The 26,356-nt window shown below is 48.0% G+C and overlaps 1 protein-coding gene across 5 annotated transcripts in view; it reads left to right on the top strand.

Annotated features, from left to right (window-relative positions):
• AADAT (aminoadipate aminotransferase) overlaps positions 1-25,230 on the top strand; it is a 122,620-nt gene extending 97,390 nt beyond the window's left edge. For 4 of the 5 annotated variants that reach the window (XM_083367956.1, XM_083367952.1, XM_083367953.1 and 1 more), the window contains 3 exons: positions 22,432-22,538; positions 22,652-22,753; positions 23,860-25,230. In XM_083367956.1, coding sequence (XP_083224082.1) covers positions 22,432-22,538; positions 22,652-22,753; positions 23,860-23,916 — 266 coding nt within the window. In that variant the 3' untranslated portion in view covers positions 23,917-25,230. The remainder of the gene's footprint in view (positions 1-22,431; positions 22,539-22,651; positions 22,754-23,859) is intronic. The other variant, XM_083367955.1, reaches the window with a different exon arrangement.
• Positions 25,231-26,356: the final 1,126 nt, after the last annotated feature.

Below are 26,356 nucleotides of genomic sequence, written 5' to 3'. Positions count from 1 at the left end.
AACGTTTTTGTTGCATGCAGAAATAAAAATTTGTTTTCTTTGAAGCAACACTATACTTTTTTATACGTAGCATAAAGGTAAAAAATGATATATGCAGTGTGTCAGGACCCACTTCAATCCCACATCTTAAGAAAGCAGAACTCTTGGAAGCGATGTCTTCCAACAGGAACTTTTATTAAGAGTAGTTGATAACAGGCATAATAGACAGGATCTGAGATTTCCCGCGGAAAACGATAGGTTAAGGTATCCCCAAGCAAGACCCCACCCCATAGTCCATCTGGCCAGTGTGGGACGACTAATCCCCAGGTGTTAGGTCCATCGTGGAAAAAGGGGAGATAACATCGGCCCATCTCCAGATCACATAGCAATCGTTGACGGCTCTTCACATCTTCCTCTGGGATTGTAGAAACAAACCAGGCATGGAAGTTGCATTCTTTATTCTTTCCCTTGTTCTAGCTGACAGTTTAGGGAGATAGGTTCGGAGAGAGTGATAGTGGAGGGCAGCAAGATGTTACATTGTGGCAGATGGAGGAAGCAAAGGGAATAAACGAAAGCAAAAGGTTACATTGTAGCAGATAGAGGAAGCAGAGGCAATAAACCTGCAGACACATCCCGCCTTCCCCTTGGGAGTATGGCAGAACCCAGGGAAAGGTGATATTTGCTTTTGGGCTAGAGGGGATAGATAGAAGTGAAATAGGAATGGGTTCTGACATCCTGCCTCCCTTAAAAATAGTGAGATCCACCTGTAGAGATAACAAAACAGGTATATAGGTTAGTCGGATTTGTCAGGAAATTCTGTATGAAACTTTTTTAGCAATTTGGATGCTCTAACATGTCATTTGTGGACCCACATGTTCTGTGAAGAGGGAAGGTGTTTCCACACTACTAGGTATTGGGTTGCCCCACAGTACGTCCTAGAATCTAGAATTTCTTTTATTTCGAAGTGTTGTTCTCCTTCAATCATGATTGGAGGTGGGGTGTATTTTTGGCCGTAAGGGTGATTGTTGTTCTAGTTTCAGCAAGCTGCAGTGAAAGATTGGGTGTATTTATCTGAGATTCTTCTGCAATTCTAATTCTACTGTTACTGGGTTTATGATTCTTTTAATTGGAAAAGATCCTATATATTTTGGACAAAGTTTTTTACAAGGCTGTAGGGATTTTAGGTATTTTGTAGACAAATATACCATTTCTCCTACAGTGAATGGTCTAGGTTCGACTCTTTTTTTATCCACTTGTGTTTTGTATACCAGTCTAGCTTCATCTAAGTCTTTCCTAACTACTGGCCAGGTGTTTTATAATTGGGATATCCATTCTTTCAGTGATGGGATTGCTGGTTCATTTGAGGTTAGTTCTGGCATAGGGTTGAAACTTTGGCCAGTGGCTACCTGAAAGGGAGTATATCGTATGCTGGAGTGGACTGCCTTGTTGTAGGCAACCTCTTCGAAAGGAATTAGGTCCATCCAATTCATTTGTTGGAAATTAATAAAGCACCTTAAATATTGCTCAAGTACTGAGTTCGAAAGTTCAGTCGATCCATTAGTCTAAGGATGATGACTAGATGACAGTCCCTGGGATAAAAATTCTTTCCAAAACTGATGTGAATTGCACTCCCCTATCTGATATGATGCGTTGGGGTGACGCATGCAATCTGTAGATGTGCTGCACAAATAGTTTTGCTAAGATTTTTGCGGTAGGGATTTTTTGGCAAGGGATAAAGTGCACTTATTTTGAAAACAGGTCCGTAACCACCCAGATGACAGTGTTTCCATTGCTTTCTGGTAACTCCACTATAAAATCCATGGATATTTCTTTCCATGGAGCCGAGGGATTCGCCACTGGTTGTAGCAATCTGTGTGATTTCCCTTACAGCCTCTTAGCAGCTGTGCAGGTTGGGCAGCTAGCCACATAGCTTTCTATTTCCTTTTTCATGGATGGCCACCAAAACTGTCTTGATTAAATGTAGTGTTTTTACAAATCCAAAATATCCTGCTGATTTTGCGTCATGGCACAGCTGCATGAAAGTGACTCTCTGGTGGGTGGTATATATGACTTCTCCCCCACCCATGGCAGTCCCCTACTCATGGCAGATCGTGCATACATGTTTATTCTTCTGGAACCATTCATCTGTTTCTAAAGTTTTCCAGAATTGGATTCCAGTTTGGCTGCCCAGCTGCGGCTTTAATTTAGCCTGGGCCCTGGTGGTCACTGGTGCTGCCAGTTGTGGTTCGGGCATGAGTGGTTTAGAACCAGTGGAACACATGCTGTTATATTGGGGCATGCGACACAGGACATCTGCCAGGAAGTTATTTCCCCCTCGGCAAGTGTTTGAGCAGAAAATGGAATTAGTGAAAGTGCTGAGACTAGTGGGCCTGCTTAGAGGTGAGCTTTCTGGGTGTTTTTAGTGCTTCCAAGTTTTTGCGGTCTGTCCAGACCTGAAAAGGGATTTTATTCCCTTCAAGGAAATGGCGCCATGTGAGTAACGACCATCTCACAGCGTACACTTCCTTTTTCCACACAGCCCAGCATTGTTCTGTTTCAGTGAGTTTTCTGGATGTGTATGTGCACGGTTGCAGTGCCCCTTTGGCATTTTCTTATAATAGTACAGCCCTCACCACAACATCGCTTGCGTCTGCCTGTATTACGAAAGGTTTATCCGGGTCCGGGTGCCTCAGTACAGGTTTGGCAGAAAAGAGTCTCTTTAATCTTTCGAATGCCGCTTGGCATTTCATTGTCCATTTCAGTGGCTGGCTGGGTTTCACTGAGGTTTCCCCCCTCGTTTTTAAGAGGTTTGTGAGGGACAGGGCTATTTGGGCTAATGAAGGGATGAACTGGCAGTAAAAGTTTGCAAAACCCAGCAAACTTTGCAATTGCTTCCTTGTGCAAGGTGGTGCCCATTCTAACACTGCCCTCAACTTCTCGGGTTCCATTTCAATGTCCTGTGGGGATATGCGACTGTTCTGAACCAGCCAACTACCGGCCTTGTAATAAGGCAAACCCCTGTTCAAACAGTAGAGACTGGAGAGCGTCTGAGGCTGCAAAGCGTCTGCCAAGATTTATTACTCAATTAACAGAACAAGAAACAAAAACACTGGAACTTGAATCCTCAAGCGGAAGGGTTGCTTTCAGCAACCAGCCCTTCCCCAAACACTCCTTTTATTTAGAGTTCAGGGCGTGGCCTCCCTCTGCCTCCTCCCGAGGAGACCCGCAGCCTTTCTCTGCTTGGTCCTGCTCGACTGCCTCCTGCGTCGGGCGTCCTTGAACAGGGCCAGCTGTGGGTCATCATCCTCTGCACTATCGGGCTTACGCAGCTGAGAAGAGGGCCCCGGCTGGGAGCTCTGCCAAGCCTCCAAGCCATCATCAGCCAGTTCGTCTCCCTCCTCCCCCTCATCTGAGTCATCCGATACATCTGAGCTGGCTGCCGGACCCACAGGCTGGCCCTGAGTCACAACACTATCCCGCACCGCAGGGCCCTTCCCCCGGGGCTGCCGATCCAGATGCGGTCGGGATGGGAATTGTTCGTGAAACGCAGTCACCAACGCAGGGGCATGAACGGCGGTCGCGTCTTCCCATGTGAAGTCCTCCGGCCCGTACCCTTTCCACTCGATCAGGTACTGGAAGCGACCTTTCAGCCAGCGGGAATCCCAGATGCTGGCGACCTCGTACTCGGGGGTGCTGCCTCCATCACGAGGTCCTGATGGGGGAGGTTCCGCTTGGCGAAGTGGACAAGCCGGTTGTTCGGGGACCAACAAGGACCGATGGAAGACGGGATGCACGCGCAGGGAACGTGGCAGAGTTAAACGATAGGCGACCGGATTGATGACGGCCTCGACTGGGAACGGTCCAAGGTAACGGTGGTCCAGCTTCCTCACCGGCCGAGTGGATGGTAGGTTCCTGGTGGACAGCCAGACCCGATCCCCCACCGATAGTGGAGGCGTATCCCTTCTCGACCGATCGGCGAACCTCTTGTAGTCGGCCTTGGCCTTCTCCACCTGCCGTCGCACCAACCGATGGATCGCCTGTAACTCCGCCATGAATTCGTTCGCTGCCGGCTCCGGTGAGTCCACGGGAGAAAGGGGGAAAAACCGGGGGTGATAACCCACGTTGGCCAAGAACGGTGTCATCTGCGTGGAGGTGTGCTGCGAGTTGTTAAAGGCAAACTCGGCTATGGCCAAATAGTCCACCCAATTGTCCTGCTGCAGGTTAACGTAGCAGCGCAGATACTGCTCTAAGATGCCGATGACCTTCTCGGTACCCCCGTCGGTCTGAGGATGATGCGCGGACGAGAGGCAAACCTTAATGTCCAACGCCCGCATCAACTCCTGCCAGAAGCGGGCTGTAAACTGGGCCCCCCTATCGGAGTCGACTCTAACGGGAAGGCCGTGCAGCCGGAACACCTGTTGGATGAACATGCGACTAGTGGCGCGAGCTGACGGTAAGCCGCGACAGGGGATGAAGTGCGCCATCTTGGTCAACATGTCCACCACCACAAACACTGTCGTGAAGCCGGAGGATGGGGGTAGATCCGTCAGAAAGTCCATGGACACAGCCCCCCAGGGTCTCTTGGGTGTTGGCAAAGGCTGCAGTAAACCAGGCGGGGCCCCTGTCGCTGACTTGGCCTGCCTGCATGGGATGCAGGAGGTGACATAAGACTGGACTTCGTGTCGGACTCGGGGCCACCAGAAGGTACGGGAGACCAGGTTCAGAGTCTTGAACAGGCCAAAATGCCCCGCAGCTGGGTTATCATGACACTGGCTGAGGACGAGTCCCCTGAGTGGCCCTCCTGGAACATAGAGCCGGTCACGATAATACAGGAGTCCATCCGTGACCGACCAAGGCGAATCTGGCCCCACCTCTTCCTTCCGCTGAGCCACCCACGCCTCCTGCTGCTGCGCCTCCCGGATCCGAGCCCGTATATCCACCGGCTCCCGCACCGCAGCAAAAGACTCGACGGGGATCACTGTCCTGGGCGGAAGCTTGTCTTCCACTCGGGTGTACTCGGGCTTCCTGGACAGAGCATCCGCTCTCTGGTTGTGCCCGCTTGGTATGTACCGCACCCGGAAGTCAAACCTCGCAAAGAAGAGGGACCACCGGATCTGGCGTTGGTTCAAATTCCGAGCGGTCTGCAGGCTTTCCACATTCTTGTGGTCCGTCCGGACCTCGATTTGATGCCGCGCCCCCTCCAGATGATGCCTCCAAGCCTCGAACGCCGCCTTGATGGCCAGCAGCTCCTTCTCCCAGATGGTATAGTTGCGCTCCGAGGGATTCAATTTCCGAGAGTGATACGCGCAAGGGAAAAGGGTACCGTTGGGCGTCGCTGCCTGGAGTAACACGGCCCCAATGGCAATGTCGGAGGCGTCCGCCTCCACGACAAACGGCCGTTGCGGGTCAGGATGCTTCAAGATGGGCTCCTTCATGAAGGCGTCCTTCAAAGCTTGGAACGCCTGTTGTTCGGGGCCGTTCCACTGGAACCGAGTCTTCTTCTGCAGGAGCCGGGTGAGGGGGGCTGTCAAGGCAGCAAAGCCAGGGATGAATGTTCGATAGTAGTTGGCAAATCCAAGAAGTCGCTGAACATCCTTCACGCGACGCGGGGGTTGCCAACTCTGCAACGACTCAACTTTACTCGGTTCCATGGCGATGCCCTCAGGAGAAATGCGGTGACCCAGGAAATCGATGGTCACCTGGTAGAACTGGCACTTCTCCAACTTGGCAAACAGCCGATGTTTCCGGAGGCGCTGCAGGACCTGACGGAGATGCTGATGATGCGCTTCACGCGACGGGGAGTAAATCAGGATGTCGTCCAGGTAAATCACGACAAACTGGTCCAACAGATCTCGAAAGATGTCGTTCATAAAATGCTGAAACACAGCGGGGGCATTGGTCAGGCCAAACGGCATCACTGTGTACTCGAAATGTCCATAGCGAGTACCAAACGCCGTCTTCCACTCATCACCCGGCCGAACCCTGATGAGGTTGTAAGCTCCACGCAGGTCCAGTTTCGTGAAGATCTTAGCCTCCCGGAGTCGGTCCAAGAGCTCGGGGATGAGGGGCAGCGGGTAGCGGTTACGCACCGTGATGGCGTTGAGTTTCCGGTAGTCACAGCAAAGCCGTAACTCGCCCGACTTCTTTTTGACGAAGAGCACGGGCGCAGACACTGGCGAGGACGAGGGCCGGATGAAACCACGAGCCAAATTCTTTGTCAGGAAGTCCCGCAATGCAGCCAACTCGGGCTCCGACATGGAGTACAAACGCCCCACTGGGAGAGGCGCATCAGGGACTAGATCAATGGAACAGTCATAGGGCCTGTGCGGGGGTAATTGGTCCGCCTCTGACTCGCTGAACACATCAGCATAGTCGGACAGTTCGGGAGGCAAGGAAACCCCTGAGGAACCCTCCACCTGGCCGGCACAGATATGGCGGGTGTGGTCCACGCACTGCAAACTTGGGAAGGTGACCAAGTTCTGAGACCAATAGATCTGTGGATCATGCGCCCGGAGCCACGCCAGTCCCAAGACCACGGGGAAGTGCAGATCCGAAGTGATGTAGAACTGGATGGCCCCCACATGGGAACTGATGGCCATACACACTGGTTGCGTGGCGGCCGTAATAGGCCCGGACAGGAGCACTCGACCATCAATAGTCTCCACTAGCATGGGCGGATCCACCGGACACTGGGGAACAGCCCATTTGGCCACGAAGGCCGAGTCCATAAAGTTAGTGGTAGCCCCAGAGTCAATTAAGGCATGGACCGGAATCCCCTCTGGCTTGCCAGGAAGGATCAGACGTGCCTCCAAAATCAAATGCCGTGGAGGTTCACAGGCACCGTTGGAATGGCGTCGCTCGGCGTGGTCGTGGTGGGTCGCCCGATCTATCACACCGTCTAGATCGGGCTCGGGCCGTTTCCCGACAGCAAAGCAGGGGACTTTCTCGGGGCCGGCTTGGTCACTGATGCCCGCTGACGCTTCTTTGGGCAAGAAGCAGCCAAATGTCCAGGGTCCCCACAGTAAAAACACAACCCCCCCGATCGTCGTCTGTCCATTTCCGTCACCGATAGACGGGACCTGGCGGCACCCAGCTCCATTGGCTCCTCCCTCTGGCCTGGGGGCACACGCTCAACAGGAGCGGCAGGGGTCTGTGGGGTGGCACGGCGACTCTTTCGCTGCTGCAGCTGGGCATCGATCCGGAGACAAAGATGGATCAGCCCATTCAGGTCTGAGGGAATGTCCACGCGGGCCAGCTCATCCAACATCTCCTCCGACAAGCCATCCTGGAAGGCATCCACGAGCGCAGCCTCATTCCAGGCGGAATCCTGGCTAAGCAGCCGGAAATCGCTGATATAGGCCTGTAGGGGGCGCTGACCCTGCCTCAAAGCTTTCAGGCGTCGGGTGGCAGTCTGCGCCTTAATCGGGTCCTCGTACATGAGGCGCATATGGTCACAAAACCCCCCAAAGTTATCCAACAAAGGGCTAGGCTGTGCCAGCAGAGGCGTGCCCCAACGAGCTGCATCCCCCGACAGAAGGCTCAACACGAATCCCACCTTATCTCGGTCAGTGGGGAAATCAGCTGCTCTCACGCTGATAAAAAGCTGGCATTGTCCCAGGAAGGCAGGAAACAGTTCTGGATTGCCAGCAAATTTATCCGGCATAGCTATCTGACATTTCCTCCTGGGTGGGGGTGCAGCATGTACCTGAGCTTGCAGTTGAGCCACCTGAGCTGCCAGCAAAGTGAGTTGCTGGGTGAGCTGAGCATTCTCGGCACGTAGCTGCTCCATCGTAGTAGTAAGGGGTGGGAGGCTGAAAGCAAACTGTTCTGAACCAGCCAACTACCGGCCTTGTAATAAGGCAAACCCCTGTTCAAACAGTAGAGACTGGAGAGCGTCTGAGGCTGTAAAGCGTCTGCCAAGATTTATTACTCAATTAACAGAACAAGAAACAAAAACACTGGAACTTGAATCCTCAAGCGGAAGGGTTGCTTTCAGCAACCAGCCCTTCCCCAAACACTCCTTTTATTTAGAGTTCAGGGCGTGGCCTCCCTCTGCCTCCTCCCGAGGAGACCCGCAGCCTTTCTCTGCTTGGTCCTGCTCGACTGCCTCCTGCGTCGGGCGTCCTTGAACAGGGCCAGCTGTGGGTCATCATCCTCCGCACTATCGGGCTCACGCAGCTGAGAAGAGGGCCCCGGCTGGGAGCTCTGCCAAGCCTCCAAGCCATCATCAGCCAGTTCATCTCCCTCCTCCCCCTCATCTGAGTCATCCGATACATCTGAGCTGGCTGCCGGACCCACAGGCTGGCCCTGAGTCACAACAGCGATAACCTAGGTAGTCTATTTTTTTCCTGGTAAGAGTTCGCATTTCAATAGTTTGGCATGTAGGTGGGCAGCTTTAAAACTGCTCTGACTAGGTTGACATGCTTCTCTTTGGACTCAATGAAGATAAGGAAGTCATCCAAATAAACCAGGACCCCCTTGAATAGGAGCTCCCTTACCATGTCATTGATTAATTGCATAAATATTGCAGAGGGCCCTTATAGTCCAAACGGCAAAACTTTGAATTGGTAGCATCCCATTGGACAATTAAATGTGATTTTCCATTTGTCCCCTTCCTTAATCCTGACATGGTAGTACACTTCTCTTAGTTCTAGTTTGGTAAAAATTCTTCCTTACAGTAGGTGGGATAACATGTCCTTCATGAGGGGTAGGGGGTACAGGTTACTTTCACTGATTGCATTCAGGGCACGGTAATCCATGCACAAGCGCAAAGTGCCATCCTTCTCTCTAAAGAGGACCAGGGCGGCTACTTTGGGCTTGGCAGGTTCGATAAATACCCTTTCTAGGTTTTTGTTTATGAATCTTTCCATCTCTTCTTTCTCTTTAGAGAAGTATAATGGAGTATAATCTGGGCTTCGGGAGTTTTGCCCTGGGTTTGATTTCTATGGCACAGTCTGTGGGTCAGTGAGGAGTGAGTTCATCCACCCATTCCTTGCTGAAAACCTCGGCAAGGTATCGGTATTCCTCTGGTATTTTGGGTAACCCCTTTTCCTCTCCCACCAACGCTTTCTGCACTCCTGGGCTTGGTAGGGCTCCTTGGAGTGTTGAGTTCGCACAATCCCCTTTTGGGAATTTGAGCTCTGCCATCTTCCAATCTACCCAGGGGTTCCATTTCTTTAGCCATGCCAGCCCTAGGATCACTGAGCATTCCATACCTGGGGTTACTACAAACCTTATGTCTTCCTTGTGGTCCCCCAGAGATAGGTGGATTGGTAAAGTGGCTAGGATAGCTGGCACCCCCCCCTGCTGTGGACCCATCTAACTGGCCGAACGAGATCAGCTGTTTCAGCCTCCTCACCGGGATGCCAAAGTTTCCCACTACTGTTGGGCTAATGAAGCACCGGGTGCAGCCAGAGTCTATTAGGGCTTTCACTTTGACAGCTTCAGGCATGGAGGGGGCTAATATAGTCACTGTCTTGAGGATGGGCACAATGAGTCCACTTACCAGGGGTTTGCCCTCTGAGTTGCCCAAGGAATCAGCCACCCCTGAAGTGTAGGCCGGAGTTCCCTGCCCACGCTTGAAAGATGGTGGAGATGTTGTGACTCAGGGCCAGCCTGTGGGTCCGGCAGCCGGCTCAGATGTCTCGGATGACTCAGATGAGGGGGAGGAGGAGGGTGTGGAAGACGAACTGGCTGATGACGGCTTGGAGGCTTCGCAGAGCCCCCAGCCGGGGCCCTCTTCTCAGCTGCGTGAGCCCGATAGTGCGGAGGATGATGACCCACAGCTGGCCCTGTTCAAGGACGCCCGACGCAGGAGGCAGTCGAGCAGGACCAAGCAGAGAAAGGCTGTGGGACTCCTCGGGAGGAGGCACAGGGAGACCACGCCCTGAACTCTAAATAAAAGGAGTGTTTGGGGAAGGGCTGGTTGCTGAAAGCAACCCTTCCGTTTGAGGATTCAAGTTCCAGTGTTTTTGTTTCTTGTTCTGTTGTTTGAGTAATAAATCTTGGCAGACGCTTTTCAGCCTCAGACGCTCTCCAGTCTCTACTGTTTGAACAGGGGTTTGCCTTATTGCAAGGCTGGTAGCAGGCTGGTTCAGAACAGTTTGCTTTCAGCCTCCCACCCCTTACTACTACGATGGAGCAGCTACGTGCCGAGAATGCTCAGCTCACCCAGCAACTCACTTTGCTGGCAGCTCAGGTGGCTCAACTGCAAGCTCAGGTACATGCTGCACCCCCACCCAGGAGGAAATGTCAGATAGCAATGCCGGATAAATTTGCTGGCAATCCAGAACTGTTTCCTGCCTTCCTGGGACAATGCCAGCTTTTTATCAGCGTGAGAGCAGCTGATTTCCCCACTGACCGGGATAAGGTGGGATTCGTGTTAAGCCTTCTGTCGGGGGATGCAGCTCGTTGGGGCACGCCTCTGCTGGCACAACCTAGCCCTTTGTTGGATAACTTTGGGGGGTTTTGTGACCATATGCGCCTAATGTACGAGGACCCAATTAAGGCGCAGACTGCCACCTGACGCCTGAAAGCTCTGAGGCAGGGTCAGCGCCCCCTACAGGCCTATATCAGCGATTTCCGGCTGCTTAGCCAGGATTCCGCCTGGAATGAGGCTGCGCTCGTGGATGCCTTCCAGGATGGATTGTCGGAGGAGATGTTGGATGAGCTGGCCCGTGTGGACATTCCCTCAGACCTGAATGGGCTGATCCATCTTTGTCTGCGGATCGATGCCTGGCTGCAGCAGCGAAAGAGTCGCCGTGCCACCCCACAGACCCCTGCCGCCCCTGTTGAGCGTGAGCCCCCAGTCCAGAGGGAGGAGCCAATGGAGCTGGGTGCCACCAGGTCCCGTCTATCGGTGACGGAAATGGACAGACGACGATCGGGGGGGTTGTGTTTTTACTGTGGGGACCCTGGACATTTGGCTGCTTCTTGCCCAAAGAAGCATCAGCGGGCATCAGTGACCAAGCCTGCCCCGAGAAAGTCCCCTACTTTGCTGTCGGGAAACGGCCCGAGCCCGATCTAGACGGTGTGATAGATCGGGCGACCCACCACGACCACGCCGAGCGACGCCATTCCAACGGTGCCTGTGAACCTCCACGGCATTTGATTTTGGAGGCACGTCTGATCATTCCTGGCAAGCCAGAGGGGATTCCGGTCCATGCCTTAATTGACTCTGGGGCTACCACTAACTTTATGGACTCGGCCTTTGTGGCCAAATGGGCTGTTCCCCAGTGTCCGGTGGATCCGCCCATGCTAGTGGAGACTATCGATGGTCGAGTGCTCCTGTCCGGGCCTATTACGGCCGCCATGCAACCAGTGTGTATGGCCATCAGTTCCCATGTGGAGGCCATCCAGTTCTACATCACTTCGGATCTGCACTTCCCCGTGGTCTTGGGACTGGCGTGGCTCCGGGCGCATGATCCACAGATCTATTGGTCTCAGAACTTGGTCACCTTCCCAAGTTTGCAGTGCGTGGACCACACCCGCCATATCTGTGCCGGCCAGGTGGAGGGTTCCTCAGGGGTTTCCTTGCCTCCCGAACTGTCTGACTTTGCTGATGTGTTCAGCGAGTCAGAGGCGGACCAATTACCCCCGCACAGGCCCTACGACTGCTCCATTGATCTAGTCCCTGATGCGCCTCTCCCAGTGGGGCGTTTGTACTCCATGTCGGAGCCCGAGTTGGCTGCATTGCGGGACTTCCTGACAAAGAATTTGGCTCGCGGTTTCATCCGTCCCTCGTCCTCGCCAGTGTCTGCGCCCGTGCTCTTCGTCAAAAAGAAGTCGGGCGAGTTACGGCTTTGCTGTGACTACCGGAAACTCAACGCCATCACGGTGCGCAACCGTTACCCGCTGCCCCTCATCCCCGAGCTCTTGGACCGACTCCGGGAGGCTAAGATCTTCACGAAACTGGACTTGCGTGGAGCTTACAACCTCGTCAGGGTTCGGCCGGGTGATGAGTGGAAGACGGCGTTTGGTACTCGCTATGGACATTTCGAGTACACGGTGATGCCATTTGGCCTGACCAACGCCCCCGCTGTGTTTCAGCATTTTATGAACGACATCTTTCGGGATCTGTTGGACCAGTTTGTCGTAATCTACCTGGACGACATCCTGATTTACTCCCCGTCGCGTGAAGCGCATCATCAGCATCTCCGTCAGGTCCTGCAGCGCCTCCGGGAACATCGGCTGTTTGCCAAGTTGGAGAAGTGCCAGTTCTACCAGGTGACCATCGATTTCCTGGGTCACCGCATTTCTCCTGAGGGCATCGCCATGGAACCGAGTAAAGTTGAGTCGTTGCAGAGTTGGCAACCCCCGCGTCGCGTGAAGGATGTTCAGCGACTTCTTGGATTTGCCAACTACTATCGAACATTCATCCCTGGCTTTGCTGCCTTGACAGCCCCCCTCACCCGGCTCCTGCAGAAGAAGACTCGGTTCCAGTGGAACGCCCCCGAACAACAGGCGTTCCAGGCTTTGAAGGACGCCTTCATGAAGGAGCCCATCTTGAAGCATCCTGACCCGCAACGGCCGTTTGTCGTGGAGGCGGACGCCTCCGACATTGCCATTGGGGCCGTGTTACTCCAGGCAACGACGCCCAGCGGTACCCTTTTCCCTTGCGCGTATCACTCTCGGAAATTGAATCCCTCGGAGCGCAACTATACCATCTGGGAGAAGGAGCTGCTGGCCATCAAGGCGGCGTTCGAGGCTTGGAGGCATCATCTGGAGGGGGCGCGGCATCAAATCGAGGTCCGGACGGACCACAAGAATCTGGAAAGCCTGCAGACCGCTCGGAATTTGAACCAACGCCAGATCCGGTGGTCCCTTTTCTTTGCGAGGTTTGACTTCCGGGTGCGGTACATACCAAGCGGGCACAATCAGAGAGCGGATGCTCTGTCCAGGAAGCCCGAATATACCCGAGTGGAAGACAAGCTTCTGCCCAGGACAGTGATCCCTGTCGAGTATTTTGCTGCAGTGCGGGAGCCGGTTGATATACGGGCTCGGATCCGGGAGGCACAGCAGCAGGAGGCGTGGGTGGCTCAGCGGAAGGAAGAGGTGGGGCCAGATTTGCCTTGGTCGGTTACGGATGGACTTTTGTATTATCGTGACCGGCTCTATGTTCCGGGAGGGCCACTCAGGGGACTCGTCCTCAGCCAGTGTCATGATAACCCGGCTGCGGGGCATTTTGGTCTGTTCAAGACTCTGAACCTGGTCTCCCGTACCTTCTGGTGGCCCCGAGTCCGACACGACGTCCAGTCTTATGTCACCTCCTGCATCCCATGCAGGCAGGCCAAGTCAGCGACAGGGGCCCCGCCTGGTTTACTGCAGCCCTTGCCAACACCCAAGAGACCCTGGGGGGCTGTGTCCATGGACTTTTTGACAGATCTACCCCCATCCTCCGGCTTCACGACAGTGTTTGTGGTGGTGGACATGCTGACCAAGATGGCGCACTTCATTCCCTGTCGCGGCTTACCGTCAGCTCGCGCCACTAGTCGCATGTTCATCCAACAGGTGTTTCGGCTGCACGGCCTCCCCGATAGAGTCGTCTCCGATAGGGGGGCCCAGTTTACAGCCCGCTTCTGGCAGGAGTTGATGCGTGCGTTGGACATTAAGGTTTGCCTCTCGTCCGCGCATCATCCTCAAACTGACGGGGGTACCGAGAAGGTCATCGGTATCTTAGAGCAGTATCTGCGCTGCTACGTTAACCTGCAGCAGGACAATTGGGTGGACTATTTGGCCATAGCCGAGTTTGCCTTTAACAACTCGCAGCACACCTCCACGCAGATGACACCGTTCTTGGCCAATGTGGGTTATCACCCCCGGTTTTTCCCCCTTTCTCCCGTGGACTCACCGGAGCCGGCAGCGAACGACTTCATGGCGGAGTTACAGGCGATCCATCGGTTGGTGCGACGACAGCTGGAGAAGGCCAAGGCCGACTACAAGAGGTTCGCCGATCGGTCGAGAAGGGATACGCCTCCACTATCGGTGGGGGATCGGGTCTGGCTGTCCACCAGGAACCTACCATCCACACGGCCGGCGAGGAAGCTGGACCACCGTTACCTTGGACCGTTCCCAGTCGAGGCTGTCATCAATCCGGTCGCCTATCGTTTAACTCTGCCACGTTCCCTGCGCGTGCACCCCGTCTTCCATCGGTCCTTGTTGGTCCCCGAACAACCGGCTTGTCCACTTCGCCAAGCGGAACCTCCCCCATCAGGACCTCGTGATGGAGGCAGCACCCCCGAGTACGAGGTCGCCAGCATCTGGGATTCCCGCTGGCTGAAAGGTCGCTTCCAGTACCTGATCGAGTGGAAAGGGTACGGGCCGGAGGACTTCACATGGGAAGACGCGACCGCCGTTCATGCCCCTGCGTTGGTGACTGCTTTTCACGAACAATTCCCATCCCGACCGCATCCGGATCGGCAGCCCCGGGGGAAGGGCCCTGCGGTGCGGGATAGTGTTGTGACTCAGGGCCAGCCTGTGGGTCCGGCAGCCGGCTCAGATGTCTCGGATGACTCGGATGAGGGGGAGGAGGAGGGTGTGGAAGACGAACTGGCTGATGACGGCTTGGAGGCTTCGCAGAGCCCCCAGCCGGGGCCCTCTTCTCAGCTGCGTGAGCCCGATAGTGCGGAGGATGATGACCCACAGCTGGCCCTGTTCAAGGACGCCCGACGCAGGAGGCAGTCGAGCAGGACCAAGCAGAGAAAGGCTGTGGGACTCCTCGGGAGGAGGCACAGGGAGACCACGCCCTGAACTCTAAATAAAAGGAGTGTTTGGGGAAGGGCTGGTTGCTGAAAGCAACCCTTCCGTTTGAGGATTCAAGTTCCAGTGTTTTTGTTTCTTGTTCTGTTGTTTGAGTAATAAATCTTGGCAGATGCTTTTCAGCCTCAGACGCTCTCCAGTCTCTACTGTTTGAACAGGGGTTTGCCTTATTGCAAGGCCGGTAGCAGGCTGGTTCAGAACAGGAGACTCTACAGCCTTTGTTGCCTTCATGGCAGGTTCTTGTGTATTGGCTGGGGTCTTCCCTGACTTCCCTGCCGGTGATCGATCTGGGTTGTGTTGAGGGGCTTTTGAGCGGCACTCTGCGGCACGATGCCCCTCTCTCCCGCATTTGAAACAGCCTGTTGACTTCTTGGCCATGGCCGATGGCTTTGGTAGTGCGTGCAACAGTTCAGGGGGTGAGCAGCCCCACGGTTTCCCTCGGCAGTGCCTCTTCAGGTTGATCTCTGCTTCCTCCGCCAGGACGTACCAGTCGGCGTGGGTTTCCTCGGGGCAGGCAAGCATTGTACAGGATGTAGTTTAGGCCATCTTTAAAGTGGCTAAGGAGGATGTCTTCCGGCCAGTTCAGCTTGCTGACGAAGGCGTATATTCAGCTACCAGGCGTCTGCCTTGTTTCACTGTTTTGATCTTCTCAGGGACTTTTCGGTCAGTCAGGGGTCCTCAAATTGCCTTCTCAGTGAGGACATGAAGTGGTTGAAGTTGTGGAGCTCTGAGGCATTGAAATCATACAGATTCACCATCAATCTGTGGTCGACCCATCCAGAGCAGATTGCACAATACAGATACGGGCTTCATCGTTGGGGATGTCTTGTCCGTATTTTTCCATGTAGCTGAGGACTTGGGTTAAGAAGAACCCCAAGCGTTGCGGCTCTCCCCTGAATTTCACGTCCAGAGGTCGGTACCTTCGCTGCCGATGGTGATGTCTCCCATCCTGATTGGCCGCTGCAGGTAGGCGGGGAGTGGAGACTGCCAAAGCAGTAGCTGCTGTCTCGGTGGTTTTGGTGGACATCCTTGGAACTTCAGCTTCCGATTCCCCTTCAGTGTCTCTGGCTGTGACCCAAGGTTCAGGTTTCTCATCCCCGAGAGAGCTGAGGGTTCATTTCATCAGGTGAATAGCTTTCTCTAGGGTCCAACTTGAGTGCTGTGCATGATCCCCTTCCTCTTCACTAAGGTGAAGGGATCTCTCCATTTCTTGCTTCCATCCGGGTTGGTGGCTGCCTTGTCTCAGGGCCACCTTTCTTGATCTCTTCTCCAACTTGTCTTTCTTTCCTACGCTCATCAACCACAGAGGTTTGTGGCTGCATGTTCCCACCACCTTAATTAATCGTTCTGCGCAGGAAATCTCAGATCCTGTTTAATGTCAGGACCCACTTCAATCCCACATCTTAAGAAAGCAGAACTTTTGGAAGCAATTTCTTCCAACAGGAACTTTTATTAAGAGTAGTTGATAGCAGGGGCTTCCAGTTTGCGATTGCAGTGCCGGCACGTGCGCGGTGATCGCTCTCTCCGCCTCCAGTTTTTCTCTCGCCGGGGGACCCTGAAAAGGGGCAGAGGTTGCCCTGGAGGGGTGACAAGCATGAAGAGGACCCCCCAATTGATCGCAGAAGGGTGGCAGCCCTTCCGATTAATCCAGGGCAGCTCTTCAAACTGACGGGGAAAAGATCAGCCATTAGCATGGCCCATCACTAAGCCACTACGAGCGAAACCAAAATTATTATCAAGCACATTGAAAGCACCGCAGAGGAATTGGGTGAGATCCTACCTTCTTTGTATCCCAAGTATTTTCCTGTAAAAGCTTCTTGAAATTTCCTCCCCCCACCCTCTAATATGGTGGCGTCTGACTACGTAGGGGAAATAAAGCCTTAAAAAGAACGACTAAGTAATTGGATTTGCATCTTCTTGATATTTGGGGACCCAAAAAGTTCTTAATTCTACTGGGACCTGTTACCTTATCTACTTGTAAAAAAGTTTAAAAAGAATTCAAATTGGATGAAAACCTAGCTTGGAGTTTGAAAAAGACTTTCAATGCTATTGGGGACATCTTGTGGCAAAGCTTGGTACAGCAAGTGATTACTCCTGACGGAGAGAACAGCTGGGCGGTGAAATTGTCTTTTAAGAACTGTGGAGGTGAACACTTACTGACTCTTGTTTCAAAATAGCCTCCACTAAAGGACTATCTATAGCCATCCTAGAAATGGAGGTGTACCAGCAAAAAAACCTCAGCTAATTCTAAACTTATACTTGAAAAAATTCTTGGAGCTACTAAGATAATTAAATCCAGATTAAAAGACAAAGATGCCAGCTTAAATCTACAAAATGAAACCTTGACTTCAACTAAAGAAATTACAATTCAAAAAACAACAGAAGCAGAAGAAATTAATACAAAGACAGAGGATTTTAAAGAACAAGTACAATCTACTGAGAATTTTTACAGTCAAACCCTGACTGCAACTAAAGAACTTACAACCCAAAAAGCAATAGAAGCAGAAGAAAGTAATACCAAGACAGAGGGTGTTAAAGATCAACAAGTACAGCATACTGAAAATCTAGACAACCAAACAACAACCATAACATTGGACATGACTTTTTACTTAAACCAGAAACTTGAGGAAGAAGAAGACCAGACTGAATTGAAGATAAATATACTAGAGCAAATATGGAGATCTGAGCCTCTAGGGCAGCGATTTAATGGTTATAAATGGGCCAGTTCCTTTGGAAAATTGATAACTAGATGGTCTCCTTTAATTCAAGTAACATGTACAAGAATGAAGGGAGATCTATCTAATGATTTAAAGGCATTGCTATGGAAGCCTGGCTGACATAAAAAGAAAGCTAGAGTTAGATTTTAAAAATGGGGTCCTTTGATTTATAACAGAAGATCCTTAAAGTCTCAACTAATGGGCTAAAGGGAGATTTTGAGATGAAGGGAAATATGAGGGAAATGAAAATTAACTATTAGGAAATAGCTTTGAATTATTGCTTAGCCCATATAATATAGAAGATGGACTTGAGACAATAAAGGACACTTTATTAGTAAATGGTGAGGTACTAGGATGAGAAATAGAAAATGTTTATGAAATAATATAAGAATATATTTAAGTAAGCAATATGTATATTTTAGATATGATAATTTTTATGTAGTGAAATAAAGGAAATTTGGGTTACCCGAAACTTAAATATTATGGATATTAAAGGTTAAATTGGAATACTGTAATTAAAAATTGAAATTAGGTAAAATTCAAAAACAGGACGTGGATATGTAAAAGTAAAAATATATTGATAAATGTTTTAACTGACCGTGTTATAATTAGAAATTTACTAGCTTAAATATGATATAGTAAATGTTAAGGAAAATAGAGAAGGAATCTTTGATGATGTAACCTGAGATATGTACTAAAGATTTTGTTTTTGAACTATTGACTACCCAATCACCATACTGCTTTCTAAATACTTAAATGTAAAACTGGAAAACCAATAAAAATATTTATTAAAAGAAAAAAGAATAGTTGATAGCAGGCATAAGAGACAGGATCTGAGATTTCCCACACAGAACGATAGTTAAGGCAGGGCTTCTCAACCAGTGGTACGGGTACTACCTATGGTACACTGGCACCTGGCAGGTGGTACATGGCCATCCTAGAAAAGTGGTAGTGGGGGAGGGAAATGAGCTGAACCAATGGCAGCACTGCACAAGCCTGAGCGAAAGATGGATGGAGCTGCAGGGCTGTCAGGGCTCAGCAGAAGCGCCAGGATCAGTGCCACTTTCCAGCTGATTGGTGCTTCTTCAGGGCTGTCAGGGCTCAGTGGAAGCGCAGGATCAGTGCCAGGCTCCAGCTGGAACTCGGCCCTGATCCTGGTGCTTCTGTTGAGCCCTGAAGAAGCACCAATCAGCTGGAAAGCAGCACTGATCCTGGAGTTTCTGCTGAGCCCAGAAGAAGCGTCAATCAGCTGGAATGTTGCAGCATCTCCAGGGTCAGATGCTTGGCAACTGATTCATATTTATGACGGTCACAGTGTCCCAGGGTCATGTGAAGTGACCAAAACTGCTGCAACCATCCAGCGGGGGGGGGAATGAAATCCAAACACCCCACCCCCACCCCAGCTGCCAATCCTCAACAGAAATGCTCACAACAATGAAAACCTCGGACAGGAGGAAGGGCGCCGCCGAGTGGGCACACAGGTGTCTTGCTCGGCTGTGGCTTGGGGGGCCATTCAGTGCCATTGTAACTTCAAACAGTCACTAAGCAAACTGTTGTAAGTTGAGGATTACTTGTACTTCATCACTTTTTTACTTTTTTCTTTTTTTTTTTCTTTTTTTTGGTCATCAAGTTTTTAACACCTTGCTAGGTGACTGGTGGTACACAGATGTTGCCATATCCTTAAAGTGGTACAATGGGTGAAAAGGTTGAAAAGCCCTAGGTTAAGGTATCCCCAAGCAAGACTGTCCATCCAGCCAGTGTGGGATGACCAATCCCCAGGTGTTAGGTCCATCATGGAAAAAGGGGAGATAACATCGGCCCATCTCCAGATCACACAGCGATGGTTGACGGCTCTTCACACCTTCCTCTGGGATCGTAGAAACAAACCAGGCACAGAGGTTGCATTCTTTATTCTTTCCTTTGTTCTAGCTGACAGTTTAGGGAGATAAGTTGGGAGAGAGATATAGCACAGGGCAGCAAAATGTTACATTGTAGCGGATAGAGGAAGCAGAGGCAATAAACGAAAGCAAAAGGTTATATTGTAGCAGATAGAGGAAGCAGAGGTGATAAACCCATGGGCACATCCTCCCTCCCCCTTGGGAGTATGGCAGAACCCAGGGAAAGGTGATATTTGCTTTTGGGTTAGAGGGGATAGATAGAAATGTAATAGGAATGGGTTCTGATACAGTGTTATCTTCATTTTAGATGTCAAAAAGGGTTTGTGGCTGCCAGTGTTTTCTTTTCTGTGGGAAACAGGTCCAAATGGCTCTTTGAGTGTTTAAGGTTGCCGACCCCTGCCCTAGTCCTTCTTTTCTCTAGACTAACCAAACCCAAATCCTGCAACTGTTCTTCATATGTTTTAGTCTCCAAGGCTTTAATCATCTTAGTTGCTCTTTATTGTACTTTTTCCAAAGTCTCAACATGTTTTTTGTAAAGTGGTGACCAATGCAGTATTCCGGGTGTGGCCTTAGTAAGGCTTTATAAAGTGGCACTTATACTTCACGTGATTTTGATTCTATGCATCTCTTTATACAACCAAGGGTTGTATTAACTTTTTTGGCTGCCACCACACACTGCTGACTCATATTTGAGTGATTGTCCATTAGGGCTCCAAGGTACCACTCACAGTTACTGTTTTTGAGCAGGCTTTGATGGCCCATAAGGCCAGCTGTATTAGGACCCTCTTTAGACGTACAGACACACATTGCAGCACGAATAAGGCAAAAAGGGAAGAAAGACGCCGCCTTTATCATGTCTGCAGAAACAACGGGTATCCACCTAACTTCAATAGACAATACAGCAGGCCAGGTAAACCTACAGCACTTGCCATCAATGTGAAAACGCCTTAACATCACGGATAACACTGCCTTATATCCACGGTGTATCCAAGGCCACAGCGCGCATACTAGCCCCTCAGAAGGTCAGTGTTGCCCACAGACCTGATCGGACTTTACGAGCTTGTGTCATGCGCCCTAAAGATCCACTCCCCAATGAAGAAAAATCCTCGGTCGTGTACAAGTTGTCATGCCAAAATTGCAATTGCAATTACATTGGAGAGACGGCAAAACGACTGAGGACTAGAGTGCACGAACACAAGCTTGCTATTAGAAGACAAGAACAACATTCACAGGTGTGGGCACACATGGCTACACATAACCATGTCTTTAACAGGGACCGAGGCAATTGCCAGTGACAACACTAAAGGCGGCTACTTGTTTAAGGAAGCTTGGTTTTCAAACCACTCCTCTATCAACCGGTACATAGACCTCCCCCCTGCATACCAGGTACTAAGGAATTGGGAAGAGGAACGACGTGCGCAATATGGAGGCAAACAATGCAAGCACTTACAGAGCGCCTCGTATCAAAATCAAGATTGTACAAACACAACCACCCTGCATTGTAGGACACAGGGAAGAAGAGAAACAACTATTTAGAACCTCTGGTATAAGAACACGGGCAATGACTAGAGCTATGGCTATAATACATGGAACTGTCAGCAATCTACCTTTGACAACAGACACCCAGAGACAACTACATACCCCAAAAACGGATGTGCGACAACTCAAAGGAATACGGCTGGCCTCAACAAACAGACCGGTGATGCACTCCATGAGCGGAGTGCAGACACCAACAATATAAACACAATCTCCCCACCCCAGCATTTCCATCCTGACTATGTTGGCAGTTAGCCAACAAAAGCTTGATCTTTTAGCAATAAAAACTTTTAGTTTTTCTTATTCCATCCCAGTGTTGGCTTAGTTTGTTAATTTTAATATGCCTAGGATTCGCATTTTTAATCTTATCAAGGAATATTAATATATAAAATACAAAGGAAAATAAAAATAAGAGATTATGGGAAGGGAAAAGGGAGGGGGAAAAGAAAATGTGAGGTACAAGGGGGGAAAGGTGTTGACTTCTGACTCTCTTTAGCACATTACAGGATAAAAACATTCCAGCCTCAACTTTTTGCTTTTACACATTAGAATATAACTAGCCATTTCTATAACATCTATCTAATCGACAAAACCATAGTCAAAATTTCTTTTTTTTCCATCACAAGGACAAAATCCACAAGTGATATCCAAGTAGAAAACGTACTTAAATATATTCTCCTCTTTGAATAAATTGATCAATTTAGCCATTCCTGCTTTATCTTTCTTGCTATTGAAATAGTGCATATTTCTATTTCCACCTAATAATGTTTATGAACTATCATCATTTTTGTTAACAAGGTTCACTGTATTCTTTCAGATTCTTTGACCTTACAGGGGATAATATTCTTTTTTTCTTTTTTCACCCTTTTAAAAAAATGCTAAACTTTTCTTTAAGCGCATTTCTAAGATCAAAACTTTCTAATATATTTTTCTTTAACTTCTTAATGTACAGGCTTTGAATTTCAGTATTAAATTTATATCCCTCCCTCCAAACTACCCTTATAGAATTTTTTTTCTTTTATAAACATCCTTTTTAAAACTCAAAAATTTTCTTTAAACTATTACATTTTCTTTAACTTTCTCTTGTCAGAAGGAAAAATCGGGTCCTGTTCCAAGATGGGAGGACGCTGTAGAAATGAGCTGAAGGCAGACCACATTTTGGAAACAAAGTCTCTTTATTTAGTTGCCAGAAACTTCAGTGACAACAGCATGTTTCTGGAGTGGCTGACAAATGGAGTTGAGAGTGGATGGATCTTTATAGGGCTCTGGGACTCTGAAGTGGAAATGTTTCTGGGTTGTGCTATGAGGTGGGCTTTTGTGTCTTTTACTAGTCTAATGGTTTCCAGGAAACTTTGGCTATTCTAATAAGAGATCTGAGTCTACTTTCTCCCCATTCATAGGGTAAAGCAGTCAGCACACGCCATTAAGTTTTAAATCATGACCTACCGGTATACTTCAGTGCATTTCTAAAGTAAGTTAGTTGGTGGTAGCCATATATGTGCTTTTCTGTTTTTCACTCTGCTATTTCATTTCTCTCATTTAAGGTCTGGCAGACTGGCATATCCCTGTTGCTGGAATGTTTCTATGGATTAAGATTAAGGGAGTTCCTGATACCCAAGAACTGATCATGAAAAAAGCTTTGGAGAAACAAGTATGAAAAATAAATATTGAATCTAAAACAAAATGGGGAGAGAGGGCTAATACATTTTTTTAACAATTCTAATATGAGAAGCTTATGACTGACTGAGAAGGGTTTTGTTTTAGGTGTTGCTTGTCCCTGGATGTTCATTTAACATTAACAGTTCTGATCCCAGCTCTCATGTCAGAGCCTCCTTCTCTCTCTCTTCTCCAAGTCAGATTGATCAGGTGAGTGAAGTTTGCCTTGTCTCCACAGCTACCATTTCATCAGACTCAGTGTCATTATTCTTATGTTATAGTTGATAAGCCATGTTCTATTCAATTTGTCTTTTCCTCTTTCTGTGAGAAACCGGCTGAATTTGGGTTATCAGATTTGAATCTTTCATTACTTTTCATATGTCTATTGACAGGATGATTTAGTTATTTTCTGGAAAAATTTTAAAGATTAGAAAGTTAATTCAGTTTTATAGAGTATGGGATTGGCATAGGCATTATAGGATCCTGCTTTTAGGTAACATTAGAATCATCTCCATGTAACACAGAATATTGTTATGAATTTCTGAACACTATGTACATTTAGATGTATCCATGAAATATTGTAGGCATTTGTAGATATTTAGCTATCAAGTCAATTGGCCTAGGAATAATACCAATATAGTTAATGTAGGCTCTTAAAAAAGATTTCTTTCTATTCAAATTCATGAATAGTGCCAATGCATAGAAGAGTGATTTCTCTTCATCTAAATCTTAATTCCATTTAGACAATGAGGAATATACATAAGAGAAAAATACATGTATAGGCATTGCATGAAATATTGCAGTGCACTTTCAAGGTGGAACCTGTTTGTATGTGACATTGTTCATGAGAAATATTCATGGTAAATGGAAAAAAGATTGGGTAAGCTATGGATCATTTATGTAGCTATTTCATATCTTGAAATTCCAGGTTATGTTTCTGCATTTGTATTGATGAAACTACATTGGAAAGAATATTCAGCTCTTTTACATATGCATACCTATTGCCTTCCTTGAGCCATATAATAAGGTTCAAAACATTATTGGTTTTATTTTGTTATTATAATAATTCATAATACTATTCTTATTATAATTATATGCCCATTACTATATTTAGGGGTAAACAATATTATACAAAATAGAAAGTACAAAATAGTAAGCTACAGAAATTAGATGGATGAGATAAAAGGAAATACAGCTAAATCTAGCTTACAATATCATCAGCATTCACTATATCTTTCAAACTTTCTGTTTTTGCAAACTATTTTTGTCTTATTTATACCACCTCTTTTTACTGATTCATGTCATATAAATAGCAGTTCTTGTTGTTACAGGGTTTCCAAAGATTGGCTGACATCATTAAAGAAGCTGTATGATTTTATTAAATGAAAAATCCTTAAGAAGAAAAATATGTTTTTCCAACTGTATAGAATATACAATTATAGAATATAAGTGATAAAGAATTTTATGCACTTTTAAAATGTACATTAACATCTGAAAACAATGTATGAATATGTGCAAAACTTACTTATTAATTAGGTTGCCACAGAAATTTTACTCAGGGTGAAATCTTTTACCACCAAAGTTTTTAATACTTTTCAGATTTCACAGGGATGCTGTTGTTTTATCTTAGTATTCTCCCCAAAGATAAGCATTATACATTTCAGAATCAGGCATATTTGTGTGGAATTGGTTTAATTTCTGTGTTTTTTATAATAATGTTCTATATCTTATAATACTCGTCATGATTCAGAAATTCTCTAAGTCTATTGTATGTTTTGTATTTGCTTTGAAGTTTAAAACAAAACTAAGTGGGGAAAAGTTCTGCAAATGGAAATTTGAACTCAAGGAAACCACATTTCTACAGGTAAGAATGAGCAGAATTTGAGAATAGATTCTCTGATATGAGCAACTTTATTTTTTGGCCCATGTAAATTAAATAGTCCATTCTATAATGCTGTGTATCTCCTATAAATTAAAACTATTCGATGTCATCATAGGAATTATTTCACAGCAAGGTTTTCTATGGAAATCCTGATCTCCTATACTTAAAATTTTGGATTAAGAAAGCAGACCTTCTTCATAATAAATTTCAGTGTGTAAAAGCAGGAAATTTTATATATTTTTTAAAAAATGCTATTTACATTTTTCTGAGTTTCAGAACACACAGTCAACTATACAGTCAACTATAAGATTCCCATCCTCTAGTTTAGAAAAACAAATACCTATATCAATAAATAACATTCTGTCTATTTCTTCTAAGAGAAGATAGCTTCTTCATCTTTTCAGGATGCATATTTTAAATACCCAATAATTGAATTATAGAAGTGAGATCATGTAATGAAAAGAGAAATACTTCCTCCACCTGGTTATTGGCCAAGCTACGAAGATTTATTTTATTTGGACTGCCATATTGCTTCTAGCTTGTCTACAGTTGCAAGGGGGGAGGAAGCTTGGGATCCACAGGTGTTCCCTATCAGTGTGAGAGCTGAAGCTGCTGAAGAAATGTGTTGGCAAGTTGAAGGTTTCTTCTCATAACAACTGCTGGAAGATTAATTGGACAATGTGACTGAATTGTCAGAGAGGGAGGGAAAGTTTTACTCTTTTAATTATCTGTTTCCCACCATGTTGCCTAAGCTAGATTTTCTTCTATTTGCCAGTATGTTATGCCTAATTAAAGTTAACATTAAAGATCACTATGTCTCCAGTGTTTTACTTCGTTGGACTTTACAGCCAGGATTTGACACTAGTTGAAGAGCAGAGAAAAGTCAAAAATTATTTTGCACAGTGCATTTATTTGTCATATTTTTAGTACTTTAAAATAGAAATGCTGATGGTCTCATGAGGATACCTTTTTAATGATTATGCTTTTTTCTCTAGGTTTAACTATTTTGTTGTTGTTGTTAGTTGCGAAGTCGTGTCCGACCCATCACGACCCCATGGACAACGTTCCTCCAGGCCTTCCTGTCCTCTACCATCTTCTGGAGTCCATTTAAGCTCACACCTAATACTTCAGTGACTCCATCTAGCCACCTTATTCTCTGTCATCCCCTTCTTCTCTTGCCCTCAACCTTTCCCAGCATTAGGCTCTTCTCCAGTGAGTCCTTCCTTCTCATTAGGTGGCCAAAGTATTTGAGTTTCAACTTTAGGATCTGGCCTTGTAAAGAGCAGTCAGGGTTGATCTCCTCTAGGACTGACTGGTTTGATCACCTTGCAGTCCAAGGGACTCGCAGGAGTCTTCTCCAGCAGCAGAGTTCAAAGGCCTCAATTCTTTGGCGCTCAGCCTTTCTTATGATCCAACTTTCACAGCCATACATTGCAACTGGGAAGAACATGGCCTTGACTATACACACTTTTGTTCGCAGGGTGATGTCTCTGCTTTTTAGTGTGCTGTCTAGATTTGCCATGGCTTTCCTCCCCAGGAGCAAGCATCTTTTAATTTCTTGGCTGCAGTCCCCATCAGCGGTGATCTTGGAGCCCAGGAAAATAAAATCTGTCACTACCTCCATTTCTTCCCCATCTATTGGCCAGGAATTGAGAGGGCCGGATGCCATGATCTTGGTTTTCTTAATGTTTAGTTTCAACCCAACTTTTGCACTCTCCTTCTTCACTCGCAACAAGAGGCTCTTTAGTTCTTCTTCACTTTCTGCCATTAGAGTGGTATCATCTGCATTTCTTAGGTTGTTGATCTTTCTCCCGGCAATCTTATTTCCAACTTTTGATTCATCTAGCCCTGCCTTTCTCATGATGTGCTCTGTATATAAGTTAAACAGTCAGGGTGACAGTATACAGCCTTGCCAGACTCCTTTCCCAATT

This window comes from Vipera ursinii, assembly GCF_947247035.1.
Source record: "Vipera ursinii genome assembly, chromosome: 7".
Taxonomy (NCBI): domain Eukaryota; kingdom Metazoa; phylum Chordata; class Lepidosauria; order Squamata; family Viperidae; genus Vipera; species Vipera ursinii.
Note: the sequence above shows the minus strand (reverse complement) of the source record. Positions and strands in the feature narration are given on the sequence as shown.